At 44.2% G+C, this 14,681-nt stretch overlaps 1 protein-coding gene across 1 annotated transcript; it reads left to right on the top strand.

Moving 5' to 3' along the window:
• Positions 1-10,392: 10,392 nt before the first annotated feature.
• LOC311099318 (palmitoyltransferase ZDHHC23-A-like) lies at positions 10,393-13,049 on the top strand (the record flags this gene model as incomplete). The annotated part of the gene is made up of 4 exons (XM_084140042.1): positions 10,393-10,511; positions 10,825-11,502; positions 12,044-12,211; positions 12,776-13,049. 4 exons carry the CDS (start codon positions 10,393-10,395, stop codon positions 13,047-13,049), a joined length of 1,239 nt encoding a protein of 412 aa, XP_083996168.1.
• Positions 13,050-14,681: the final 1,632 nt, after the last annotated feature.

The raw sequence follows: 14,681 nt of genomic DNA, 5'->3' as shown, positions 1-14,681 counted from the left end.
AGTCCATGTGTTGTTGTAATCCTGGATGGCCAGATAGCTACCAACAATGACAAGAAACTGCCATGTGGGGAATCGTAAGTGACTCGTTTCAGCTAGTTTCATCTTGTTCTTGATACCATGTCTTGTTTTGAGGAGTTTTGACTGATTTCATTGCAAAAATGTGCTAGCTAGCTAACCAACAACTGTAATGATGTATTTGAGAGACAACAAGTGCTGATTGTGCAAATGTATTTATGTTTTCAATAAAAAAAATGATGTGCACTATGTGATCATGCACAGCCTTTTATCGGCAACAAGTCAATTTGATGGAAACACATTTCTGGTGGGAAAATGTGCATATTGTTTTTATGTGGATTTTAGAATATTTGCATGAAAATCTGTCGCCAATTGGATGGAAACCTAGCTACTGTCATAAAAGTTGTCTCCTTCAAAAGAAACAATTCACAAAAATGTATAGTTTAAAAAAAATCCTGTATTGAAACAATGCATTGTTTCTTTACATCGAAACCAAAATATGTAAATAATAGAAAATAGTTGGAAAACAAAAACGAACAAGTATTTTCTCAATTGCATCAAAATCAGCTTATACTGTATAAATCCTAAACAACTTGCAATGTAATCCTATTGGATTCACTGTTTCCCACGGTTCTAAATGCTGTTTTTAAAAGGAACACACAGGACAGAATCATAAATAATTGTCCTGATATGGAGTGTTGTGGAAAATCAATCAGAAATCAAAATACTTTCAGAGTTTTTGTTGCAACAAAAATGACTTTATTAGAGTTTCAACAAAGTCAGGCCGGTCTGCAGAGTAGCCCCGCCTCTCTCTTGCTCTTCCTCTATATATACCCCCTTCCGTCTCCCTCTTCACTTAAAATCCCTCCTCCTACAGTTTCCCGCTCTTTTCCAATCCACGCCCACTTCCTTTGTCTCTGAGGGCGGCTAAACTCGACTTTTATTATGCACATAGTACTCCAACCAATCACTCACTCCCCTGTCTTGCACACACACTCATGTTTAGTTTAAACATGACAAGGCCCTAAATCCTTGAAACATACACAAACCCCACCCCATCATGCTGTAATCAATCAAGAAGATACCAAGGAGACAAAGGTCTAGCCCAAACTCCATTCAACCCTGGTGCCGCTCCCTTCACGGTGTTTGAAGAGAGAGACAAAAGGCCACAAGCTAGTTTCAGTCTCTCATCAGATAAGACAGCCATGGATTTAAGTAAGAGCAAGCCATTTGACCCTAGGGCAGATTCCCTCTACACCCCCCCCCCCCCCCCCCCCCCCCCTTCCCTTTGACACAGACCCACAGTTCACTCTCTCACCTGACACTACTAATCCAGGTCCTCGCGGATGCTGAGCTTAGTTCCACTCCCCTGCACAATGGTGCCATTATGGGGAGTGAGGAGACAGTGGCAAACTCCCCAATCCGCTCTTGATGCATTCCTCAGCATCATGGAGAAGTCCCCAGCAACGGGATTCCCGGAGAGGAATGCCCGGCCTGCAAACGTATCCTCAGACGTCTGGTTTCCCTCCAGTATGGTGTGCCTCTCCTCGTGCCCATGGTGCACCCACTGAACCTCAACCCCATCTGGGTCACCCTGGGTCACCTCCAGACAGCAAGCAGAAGAAGACCACATTGTCTCCCGCCATCGCATTCTCTTTATTGGGCTGCTGCTGCACCATAAGGCCCCCCTCCTCCACAAGGCCCCCAGTGTCTTCCACAACTCCCTCCTCCTCCACAAGGACCCCCTGCTCAACAAGGCCCCCCTCCTCCACAAGGCCCTCCTCCTCCACAAGGCCCTCCTCCTCCACAAGGCCCCCCTCCTCCTCCACAAGGCCCTTCTCCTCCACAACCCCCTCCTCCTCCACAAGGCCCCCTCCTCCACAAGGCCCCCTCCTCCACAACTCCCTCCTCCTTTACGAGGCCCCCCTCCTCCACAGCTCCCTCCTCTCCACGAGGCCCCCCTCCTCCACAACTCCCTCCTCCTCCATGAGGCCCCCCTCTTCAACAACTCCCTCCTCTTCCACAAAGCCCCCCTCCTCCACAACTCCCTCCTCCTCCACAAAGCCCTCCTCCTCCACAACTCCCTCCTCCTCCACAAAGCCTGCCTCCTCCACAACTCCCTCCTCCTCCACAAGGCCCCCCTCCTCCACAAGGCCCCCCTCCTCCACAACTCCCTCCTCCTCCACAAGGCCGTCTTCCTCCACAACTCCCTCCTCCTCCACAAGGCCGTCTTCCTCCACAACTCCCTCCTCCTCCACGAAGCCCTCCTCCTCCACAAAGCCCTCCTCCTCCACGAGGCCCTCCTCCTCCACAAGGCCGTCTTCCTCCACAAGGCCGTCCTCGCCCACAAGGCCCTCTTCCTCCACAGGGACATCAGTACAGACATCAGTAGACAGTGAGGTGTTTTCTGTCTCAGAGCCAGGCTCGATAGTGCCGTCACTGCCATGGTGTCTGTTACAGGACCTTCGGTATGGGCAGCATCTTGAGTGGGGTTAGAAGCACCAGAGAATCCCCACTGTCAAAGAGAGGCACAGTTTAGACACACGCACACGCACGCAGGTACACATGCAACCAAATAACTACACCCACTAACACACACACACACAGTCTTGCGCAGCTAACCTTGTAGGGACATACAATTCAGTCCCATTCAAAATCCTATTTTCCCTAACCCTAACCCTAACCCTAACCCGTACCCTTACCCTAACCCTAACCTTAACCCTAACCCTAACCAAAAAACCTAACCTTAACCCTAACCCTAAACCTAACCTTAGCCCTAAAACTAACCCTATCTTCTAACCCTAAACCTAATTCTAACCTTAACCCTAAACCCACTAGAAATAGCATTTGACCTTGTGACCTTGTGGGGACCAACAAAATGTCCCAAGTTGGTTAAATTTCTCTTGGTTTGCTATTCTTGTGGGGACTTCTGGTCCCCACAAGTATAGTTAAACACGTCCACACACACACACACACACACACACACACACACACACACACAAACACAAACACAAACACACACACACACACACACACACACACACACCCTCTACACAGATATTGCTCTTCCAACAGTTCACACATTCTAGTAAGGACAACACGGACACCATGGATTTACACAGAAATTACATCTGAGAATAGGCAGCCTAGAAAGACATCACAGCAAATCTGAAAGTGTCAAAATTCTAAAACTGGATTTACAATGCATCTAGAGTATGTACTGCATGTTATTATCATTTGCATAAGTAATACCTTTTTTGGAATATTTTCACATTTTGATATCATGATGGGATTTCAAAGGAAAGGTTAACAGCAAATAAAAACTCTCAGTGGTGGCTTCAAGTCATCACACACAGGCAGATGCCATACAACAACCTCCTCAACTTTATTATGTCTTCACACATAGGCCCACACCAGTGGAGGCTAATGGGAGGAGCTATAGGAGGACAAGCTTATTGTAATGGCTGGAATGGTATAAATGGAACGGTATCAAACATATCAGACATATGGAAACCACACGTTTGACTCTGTTCCATTTATTCCATTCCAGCCATTACAATGAGCCTGTCCTCCTATAGCTCCTCTCACCAGCCTCCACTGGCCTACACTCCGTTCATTCCACTTTTGCTGACAACAGCTGTACATGCTAGTCAGACGTTGCCCTTGTTATTGTCTGCGACTGACTGCATTAACCCCACCAAAATAGATTAGAGAGTCTGTATCTGACAGAGCTTATGTGCTCCAGGCTTTTTAACTGCTGCATGGTTCCGGACTACAGCTTGACTAATGGGAGCATACCCAATAGCCCATGTCAGGGAGAGCTTCATCCTGTGTATTGATCCAGTCCGTCTACACAGCATCACCAGAGTGGACATTACTGTAAAGAGAAAATTCAGCTGTCTACCGATATCCAAATGAACCTGTAGTGTGCGTGTGTGTACGTGTGTGTGTGTGTGTGTGTGTGTGCGCCTATTGTGTGATATCTATAGTGAAATCAAAATATGCACACTTTTGAAATTTGATTTCACGTCATTGACTTGTGCACAATAACGTTTTTGCATAACCCTATAATCAGAATCCCATGTAAACTGGTACAAATTTCATAACTGTTTTTTTTTTTCAACTGTTTGTGTGCATTGTGAGTCGGTAGACAACTGTCTGTTTTGGTTGTTTGCTGCTCATTGTTCAGACACCTGCCTGGGGCTTGGTTTACTCAGATGCCTCATTTAGGTTAGAGTTATAATTTGTCACCTCTGAATATGCACATTTTTATTTGTCAAAAGTCAATTATCATTTTGTTTATTTTGAGAATAACCTTACATCAGAAAGCACTGCTTTTGTATAACTGTACCTATAAACATAAAGTGTTTAACTGGAGTTATACATGACCAGGACATAGATACACTTAGAGTTGGATTCCTGCTTCCCATCACACACACGCTTGACTCCTCCAGAGTCTTCTCTGTGAGTGAAGAGTGGGGATGGGTCATGTTGCTGGCTGGAGGAAATATGATTCTGAAAGGTGGGTGTGTCCCACAGATCTTCCCACTCTCCTCTTGCATGACTGTATGTCGTCTGTCTTGTCTCCCACACTAACTCAAGTGTAGATTATCAGGGCTGTTGTTGGACTTCTTAACACCTCAGTGTTATCATCCATGGAAAAGGACACCCATGCCACACTCTCCATCTAGCTACAGCAACACCAGGCTAAAGTTACCTAAAGTTACAGCAAAACAAAACAGCACACAAGCTTACCAAACCAACAATTCGGCAGCTGTGAAACCAAAATGGTATCAAACTCATTTTAAAGGCCATTGAAGGGAACAACTAGCTAGAGAAGGGTGATTGACCTATAACATGTTAGAGCAGGGTGATGGTGATATCAGGGGTGAGGTCTATACATCTGTGCTTATTGTGGAATTTAAGGCAATTTCAGTATAGTCTAATATCATGTATTTCTATAGAGATGTTGATAAATGATAAGCTATTCAATGTCTCAGGTGCAGAACATTGACTTTGCCAGGACCATCAGCCTCAGCCATTCACAGCACTGAGTGGAGGTAGGGATATTATGTCAGACAAGTACATTTTGTTAATGACCAACAAAGCTTTTAGCCTACTGTTTACATCAGCACATTTAAAAGAATACCATTCCCCCATGGTGTATCGCAATAGACCATTTGAGCTATTTAAATTATGTTGCCCCTTCCAAAGTAGTCGGGCGCAGTGGTGACACTTTCCGCCTGAGAATCCGCGGCATGCATAGCACCTCCATACGCTGCCACACGCTGTCGCTGCCACTGCAAGGCATGCTAATGTCCTTTTTCAACACTGTCACCCAAGCCAATCTGGCTAACTCCTCTCATCATGTCTGCTCCTCTTCAATGACCGACATGTTGCTTTCCCATGAGGAGGAATAAAACTTAATCAAGCTCTCCCCACCAAAAAACGGCTGGATTACAGGATATTACAGTATACAAAGTTTTTGACTGAAACGGATATCACACCTACCAACGCTTGCCAGATACCCCGGTACCACCTGGAATTTATATTCGGACCGAAGTTTATTCTAGTGTAGACGCGTCAACGGACCTTATACTAAAACAGATTGAAACGGATCTCATGTTTGACATGGAAAATCTGAAATATATTACAGGAAAAACATAAGAGAAATAAGAAATAATTGATGTTCCTAAAACAAAGGGTCTTTACCCTAGTCTTCGAGGAAAAGGTGCTTTCACCGAAGAAATCTACAGTCCAGGTAAATGTAGGCTATGCACTTTTTTTTCTCAAAGGTAAGCTAGAGGCACACAATTTTGCACAACCATGTAGGCTACTGAAGCAGGCACAGGCTTTATGAGATGTAATTCATGGGAACAAGTTTAAACTGCAGAAGTATTCTAAATATTGACTACCTTGTTTATTGGTATGCGATATACCATTCATTTAGAATATTGGATTGAAACATTAATCATATTTAGTTGATAATTGTTTAATACATTTACATTGTTTGTTCAACCTTTCCCTTTAAACTGTGACTATAGCCTACAGTTATTTCAAGTTCATTTATTGAGAAATAAAATATTTAAGTCAATATTTAGACTGCTTCTGCAGTTTTAACTTAAATTCACCCACTGTCGAAGAGCTGGGCTATATTTGAAGTAGTATACCAGAAGACAAAGTCCAACACTGGCAGTCACTCCAACAACGTACATTCTATCTCACTGTAAGATAGGCGTGCTTGGGGACCCGGGTTTAGTTGGCCCAGATAGGTCTTCCCTAATGACATGACGGCCTTATTTCTAAAAGCGACATATTAGAGGAAAGTAGTTTTATTATAAAACTTGTTAAAATCGAAAGCTATTTTAATTGACTCCATTAATTGACTCCCCTTGTCACTTCATGAGGCAGATGATGGCATAGTATTCCTAGTTGGGAAGGCTAGTAAAATGTGCGTGCGCGCGTGCGCGTGCATGTGTACGTGCAGTCGATTTGAGTGCAAGTAATGGAGACCTTTCAGACAACGTAACCTTGATGTCTTCATTATGATGAAGAACTGTCTGTGGGGGGATGATTTCATTCCATCCATTAAGTAGACCATCTAAGAGAGTCCTCAAGTCAAATGTAATTTTCAAGGTCTTTCTCTCCCTGCTAGTTAATTGATTGATTATTGGCACAGATTGGCACCCATATATACCCCTCATCTGGTGTGCCAGTCAGTCCTGCACACCTTGAGGGCCGGATTTGAGAAAGGTGACTGTCACGGTTTCGGCCGAGGCTGCTCCTCCTCCTGGTTCGGGCAGGCTTCGGCGTTCGCCGTCCCCGGAGTACTAGCTGCCACCGCTCTATGTTTCTGTGTTCCATTGCTTTTGTCTGTCTGTCACACCTGTGTTTGTTTTAGAGTTGATTACTTGTCTTATAAGTTCCATGCATTATTCTAGGGTAGTTGTGTGTGGTTGTCCGTTGCTCCGTGGTTTTGATACGTGTTTGTGTTTCCGTGTCATTTTTCCCTTTTGGAGTGTTTTACGCGTGTGCGTATTGTTCCTCACCTCTCCGTGTTTTCGAGGTCGGGGCTTGTACTCTTGTTTTGGGACATTATTAAAGTCTTGTTGGACTACCTCTGCTTCCTGCGCTTGACTCCTCCACCACATCCACGACAGATATGACAGTGACGCCCCAACCGTATGTACCACTAGAGCAACAAGCTAGCTTTACGTATACAGTGCATTCGGAAAGTATTCAGACCCCTTGATTTTTTCCACATTTTGTTATGTTACAGAGTTATTTTAAAATGGATAGAAGAAAAAAAATCCTCATCAATCTACACACAATACCCCATAATGAAAAGTTAAAACAGGTTTTTAGAAATTTTTGCAAATGTAGTACAAATAAAAAACAGAAAAGCCTTATTTACATAATTATTCAGACCCTTTGCTATGAGACTCGAAATTGAGCTCAGGTACATCCTGTTTCCATTGATCATCCTTGAGATTTTTTTACAACCTAATTGGAGTCCACCTGTGGTAAATTCAATTGATTGGACATGATTTGGAAAGGCACACACCTGTCTATATAAGGTCCCACAGTTGACAGTGCATGTCAGAGCAAAAACCAAGTCATGCGGTCGAAGGAATTGTCCGTAGAGCTCCGAGACAGGATTGTGTTGAGACACAGATCTGGGGAAGGGTACCAAAACATTTCTGCATCATTGAAGAGCACAGGGCCTCCATCATTCTTAAATGGAAGAAGTTTGGAACCACCAAGACTATTCCTAGAGCTGGCCGCCCGGCCAAACTTAGCATTCGGGGAGAAGGGCCTTGGTCAGGGAGGTGACCAAGAACCTGATGTTCACTCTGACAGAGCTCCAGAGTTTCTCTGTGGAGATGGGAGAACCTTCCAGAAGGACAAACATCTCTGCAGCACTCCGCCAATCAGGCCTTTATGGTAGAGTGGCCAGACGGAAGCCACTCCTCAGTAAAAGGCACATGACAGCCCGTTTGGAGTTTGCCAAAAGACACCTAAAGGAAACAAGATTCTCTGGTCTGATGAAACCAAGATTGGACTCTTTGGCCTGAATGCCAAGCGTCACGTCTGGAGGAAACCTGGCACCATCCCTACGGTGAAGCATCGTGGTGGTTGCATCATGCTGTGATGATATTTTTCAGCGGCAGGGACTGGGAGACTAGTCAGGATCGAGGGAAAGATGAACAGAGAAAAGTACAGAGAGATCCTTGATGAAAACCTGCTCCAGAGCGCTCAGGACCTCAGATTGGGGCGAAGGTTCACCTTCCAACAGGACAATGACCCTAAGCACACAGCCAAGACAATGCAAGAGTGGCTTTGGGACAAGTCTCTGAATGTCCTTGAGTGGCCCAGGCCCAGACGATCAAATATCTCTGGAGAGACCTGAAAATAGCTGTGCAGCGACACTCCCAATCCAACCTGACAGAGCTTAAGAGGATCTGCAGAGAAGAATAGGATAAACTCCCCAAATACAGGTGTGCCAAGCTTGTAGTGTCATACCCAAGAAGACTCGAGGCTGTAATCGCTGCCAAAGGTGCTTCAACAAAGTACTGAGTAAAGGGTCTGAATACTTATATAAATATGATATTTCAGTTTTTTTTTTATTATAAATGTGCAAAAATTTCTAAAAACCTATTTTTGCTTTGTCATTATGGGATATCGTGTGTAGATTGGTGAGGGGAAAAAAACGATTTACTCCATTTTAGAATAAGGCTGTAATGTAACAAAATGTGGAAAAAGTCAAGGGGTCTGAATACTTTCCGAATGCACTGTAGGAGGCGACAGTTGACTTCAGGCCTTGACAGAGGTGATGTCACCATGCAAGTTTAAGATGTTATGTAACCATTACCTCAGTGGTGGAATAAGATTTCCAACACAGTCCAATTTACTGCAGCACTTCACTGAATGAAGACTGAAGACTACTCTCCATATTGTCAAAGACTCCAGCCACCCTAGTCATAGACTGTTCTCTCTGCTACCGCACAGCAAGCGGTACCAGAGCGCCAAGTCTAGGTCCAAAAGGCTTCTTAACAGCTTCTACCTCCAAGCAATAAGACTCCTGAACAGCTAATGATGGCTACCCGGACTATTTGCATCCCTCTTTTACCCTGCTTCTACTCTGTTTATTATCTATACATAGTCAGTTTAACTCTACCCACATGTACATATTACCTCAATTACCTCGACTAACCGGTGCCCCCGCACATTGACTCTGTACCGGTACCCCCTGTATATACCCTCCCTACTAGTATTTATTTTACTGCTGCTCTTTAATTATTTTGTATTTATCTCTTTTTCACTTAACACTTTTTTTCTTAAAACTGCATTGTTGGTTAAGGGCTTGTAAGTAAGCATTTCACTGTAAGGTTTACACATGTTGTATTCGGCGCATGTGGCAAATAAAATGTAATTTGATTTGATATCCTTACCACACCCAAATAACAAATAATTTCTATACTGAACAAAAATATAAATGCAACATACAACAATTTCAATGATTTTACTGAGTTACAGTTCATATAAGGAAATCAGTCTATTGAAATAAATTCATTAGGCCCTAATCTATGGATTTCACATGACTGACAGGGCACAGCCATGGGAGGGCATAGGCCCACCCACTTGGGAACCAGGCCCACCCACTGGGGAGCCAGGCCCAGCCAATCAGAATGAGTTTTTCCCACAAAAGGCTTTATTAGAGACAGAAATACTCATCAGTTTCATCAGCTGTCTGGGTGGCTGGTCTCAGACGATCTCGCAGGTGATGAAGCGGGATGTGGAGGTCCTGGGCTGTTGTAGTTATACGTGGTCTGCGGTTGTGAGGCCAGTTGGACATACTGCCAAATTCTCTAAAGTGACGTTGGAGGCGGTTTATGGTAGAGAAATGAACATTACATTCTCTGGCAACAGCTCTGGTGGACATTCCTGCAGTCAGCATGCCAATTGCACACTCCCTCAAAACTTGAGCCCTCTGTGGCATTTTGTTGTGTTATAAAACTGCACATTTTAGAATGGCCTTTTATTGTCCCCAGCAGAAGGTGCACCTGTGTTATGATCATGCTGTTTAATCAGCTTCTTGATATGCCACACCTTTCAGGTGGATGGATTATCTTGGCAAAGGAGAAATGCTCACCAACAGGGATGTAAAAAAAAATTGTGCACATAATTTGAGAGAAATAAGCTTTTTGTGCGAATGGAAAATGTCTGATCTTTTATTTCAGCTCATGAAACATGGGACAACACTTTACATGTTGCATTTATATTTTTGTTCAGTATAGTTATCATGTGGTTTGACTGTCTCTCTACTGTTGCTATTCTTTTGCACAGGACCTTCAAGTGGATCTGTGAACAGCCAGAATGAAATGGGAGAAGTTTAAGCCTCCAGAGCCAGACGATCCCATGTGCTGTTGTGAGTGTGATTTGGACCCACATGAATGCTGCTGTGACTGTGACGATCTGGATGAAGCTTGCAGCAGGTGAAATAGGTGGAATGGGGAGGATCATGGCAGGACTCAGCAGTCCAAGTTCAGGTCTAACCAGTGCTTGACATGGACTGAAATATGTGCCGGTATTCATTTTGGGTGCTGGTACTGTTTATATTTAGTTGCAGCAGCTCCACAATACTTTTGAGCTAATATTCTATAAAAGGAACAGGAGTTCAAGCAGTAGAACATTTGAGGTGCTGGTATTCATCTCCGGTGAGCTCCTACCCAAGTCAAGCACTTGGTCTAACCCCCTGCCCTCTCTGTGTTTCCCTCTCTGTCATCCCTACCCTTATGTCTTTTCCAGGTGGCTGAAGGGTAAGCCTCAGAAACCTGACTGTGCGTTGCCTGTGTTTGGTGCCGTGATGGACCGGCTGAGGTTGAGACTGTTATCAGGGGACAGGCGGGTGGAGATCTCCATGGTCCCAGCTCTAGTGCTGCTTCCCCTGCTACTGCGGCTGGCAGCCCTGCACTTCCTGCTGGGCCTGGTCATTCTGACAGCCCTGCCTGGCCTGGTTCTGTGGTACTACTACACCACACACAGGAAGAAGGGCCGCACCCTCTTCTTCCTCAGCCTGGCGCTCTTCTCCCTAGCCTACATGTACTTCCTCTTCATCACAGAGATCCTACCTCGTGGGGACGTAAGTCACCTGCAGCTGGTGACCGTGACTACGGGTGTGGTTCTTACTCTTATCTCTCTTGTGCGCACCAAGAGGGGGCCAGGCTTCGTGCAGCCTTCCCTGGCTGACACAGACAGCACCAGCACCAATCATTACCAACTGCCTGACAAAGACTCTGCCTCTCAGAATGGAGTGGACCAGTCGGTGGTGCCAGCCCCCCCAGCCAGACCAGTGGAACAGCAGACACAGTCCCTAAAAGCAGAGGGGGCCAGGTGTCCTCTGTGCAAAGTGGTGCGTCCCCCTCGGGCGGGACATTGCCGGATCTGTGGAGGCTGTGTCCAGCGCCTGGACCACCACTGTATCTGGTGAGTGTCATTAAACACCTTTGTCTGTTGTGGAGGACCAGTCATTTAGTACACCATTATTTGTGCAGCGACAGGATGACTTGTGAAAAATACCTTTCTGCAACACTCAGATAACCACAGCCTGACTACACTTCCCTGCTATACACACATGCAATATTTTCATCTCTCAGATCCCCCACAATTATATTTGCTCAACACTTCTCTTCCACACATAATCATGATCTCACTAAGTGTCATACTGTCAGGCCAAAAAGACGTCACCAAAGCAGACCAGGCTGTAGAGACATGTGTAGTGCCCACAGGGGTTCACCCTTCAGCAGGGTGAGGCGACCTCAAACCAGGACAATCTGTTATTTATGGCATTTAGATACATGCACCAACACAACCAGACACATTTAGAGCATGTAGCACATTCTCTCACATTCATGCTAATTGTACTCTCACATGTAAACACAGCAGAAGTTGGTCATTTGAACTGAGGGTATGTGTGTGTGTGTGTGTGTGGTGTTGTGTTGTCTTGTGTCTGTCACTGCTGAGGCAGGATAAACAGCTGTGTGGGCCAGGCCAATCATCGCAGCTTCCTGCTGACCCTGCTCCTCTTCCTGTTGACCTCTCTGTATGGGATCAGTCTGGTGCTGCGCAGCGTGTGTCCTCAACAGAACCTGCTCACCGCCCTGCTCTACTGCCCTGGCGTCTACAGTCAGTACAGGTACACCTGGTATTTGCTTAAAATTTACACACATGAAAGATTTGTTACAAAATGACAATTGTAACTACATAGTAATTATCTAATAATTACTTTGGGTTTATTTAGCATTCATTGAAACAAGAACCACTATATTTAAGCAGTAAGGCCCGAGGAGGTGTGGTATATGGCCAATATACCACGGCTAAGGGCTGTTCTTAGACTGGACACAGCCCTTAGCAGTGGTATATTGGCCATATATCACAAACCCCCGAGGTGCCTTATTGCTATTATAAACTGGTTACCAATGTAATTAGAGCAGGAAAAATAAATGTTTTGTCATACCCGTGGTATACGGTCTGATATACCATGGCTGTCAGCCAATCAGCATTCAGGGCTCAAACCACCCAGTTTATAATACCTACTATTTGGCACCAGGTAGTTACCAAATATTTTGAGTTACTTGAAATAAGTACTAGAAGATTTACTTAAAGAATCAATTAACTAAAACCAACTGAAATAGAACTGAAAGATAAAGTGTTATGTTGTTTTCTAAGTGTAACTATGCTCATGCTGATGTTTTTCCAGCTCAGCCCTGTGCTTCACCTGTGCCTGGTACAGCAGTATTGTCACAGCAGGCCTGCTAAACCTGCTGGTGCTGCAAATGATCAATATCAGCTACAATGTGACGGAGCGGGAGGCACAACTTGCACTGCGGAAGAAAAATGGCCAGAGTCGTCCGTGTGGCCTCGTTGTCGACACAGGGGTCTACTCACGTGGCTTCTGCCAGAACTGGGCTGAATTCCTGGCCATGGGAGAGCCTGTTGATAGACCATCCTCCGTCCTCACTGACTTGGTTTAGCCTTGGCTTAACACCATGCCACTCTGCCTAAGCAGGTCAACCTTGCTGGGTTTCAACTGGCAATGCCTTTCCTCAACCATGCTGCTGGTGAGCTGTGTTGCTTTAGGGACTGTGAGATGCTCTGGAACTCGACATATTGCAACTCAGAGGTGTTCATTTTTAATTGTTATAGACCTCTACATTCCAAACACTCCAGTTAGAGAAAATAACCATGATCCTCCAGGTTGTCATGGATATGACACTCTTAATATTAGTTATGTAATAGCATGGTGTAAATATAAAGGGTTGCTCTGACTAATAGGATTTTATGTTTTAACCTCTGACAAATATCTGTTTGATTTTGCTGTCACTATCTTTTTCCAAAATGATGTAAAGATTCGTAACCATGGTAGACTAAATAGCAATAGATTAATAGAAATACATAAGTTAGAGAACATGTTTAAGAAACTGTAGACTACTTGACCTGACTATAAGATTACTTCAAAGGGAGGAAAGCTCTGCATGTTCTGACAGAGATGACAGACACACATCCTCTCACCCACGCACACATACACTCTTTGTAGTTGAAGTGCTATTATTGTTAAGTTTGAATGTACAGTAAATTATTTATATTTCAACTATCCTTTTACTTGTATAAGACTAAGACTCATCTTCCTTTGTATCTTGTTTGTTTGTCATGCCAATAAAGCATATCTTATCTAACGGCTAACGGTGAGAGACAATGTTGATTGGGGGGGCATAAAAAACCAATCGACCAGGGCTGCTGTGTTCACAGGAAGTGGCTAGTGAGCTCAGGAGACCTCATCTGTGTCATCATGGAAACAAACCTACAGAATGAGAGTCTGTGTAAAACTGTCACTAGTTTGTTAGTAAACGTACACATTATTTTCTATATTTTAACTGTTTAAAATCCACCTCAACTTGGATTGCAAACGTGGCTACTGTTGAAGATACAGTTGAAGTCGGAAGTTTACATACACTTAGGTCGGTGTCATTAAAACTTGTTTTTCAACCACTCCACAAATGTCTTGTTAACAAACTATAGTTTTGGCAAGTCGGTTAGGACATCTACTTTGTGCATGACACAAGTAATTTTTCCAACAATTGTTTACAGACAGATTATTTCAATTATAATTCACTGTATCACAATTCCAGTGGGTCAGAAGTTTACATACACTATGTTGACTGTGCCTTTAAACAGCTTGGAAAATTCCAGAAAATGATGTAATGGCTTTAGAAGCTTCTGATAGGCTAATTGACATAATTTGAGTCAATTGGAGATGTACCTGTGGATGTATTTCAAGGCCTACCTTCAAACTCAGTGCATCTTTGCTTGACATCATGGGAAAATCAAAAGAAATCAGCCAAAACCTCAGAAAAAAAATTGTAGACCTCCACAAATCTGATTCATCCTTGGGAGCAATTTCCAAACACCTGAAGGCACCACGTTCATCTGTACAAACAATAGTACGCAAGTATAAACACCATGGGACCACGCAGCCGTCATACCGCTCAGGAAGGAGACGCGTTCTGTCTCCTAGAGATGAACGTACTTTGGTGCAAAAAGTGCAAATCAATCCCAGAACAACAGCAAATGACCTTGTGAAAATGCTGGAGGAAACAGATACAAAA

Source organism: Coregonus lavaretus (assembly GCF_964263955.1).
Source record: "Coregonus lavaretus genome assembly, chromosome: 24".
NCBI classification, from domain to species: domain Eukaryota; kingdom Metazoa; phylum Chordata; class Actinopteri; order Salmoniformes; family Salmonidae; genus Coregonus; species Coregonus lavaretus.
The sequence above is the reverse complement of the archived record's forward strand: the minus strand, read 5'-3'. Positions and strand labels throughout refer to the sequence as shown.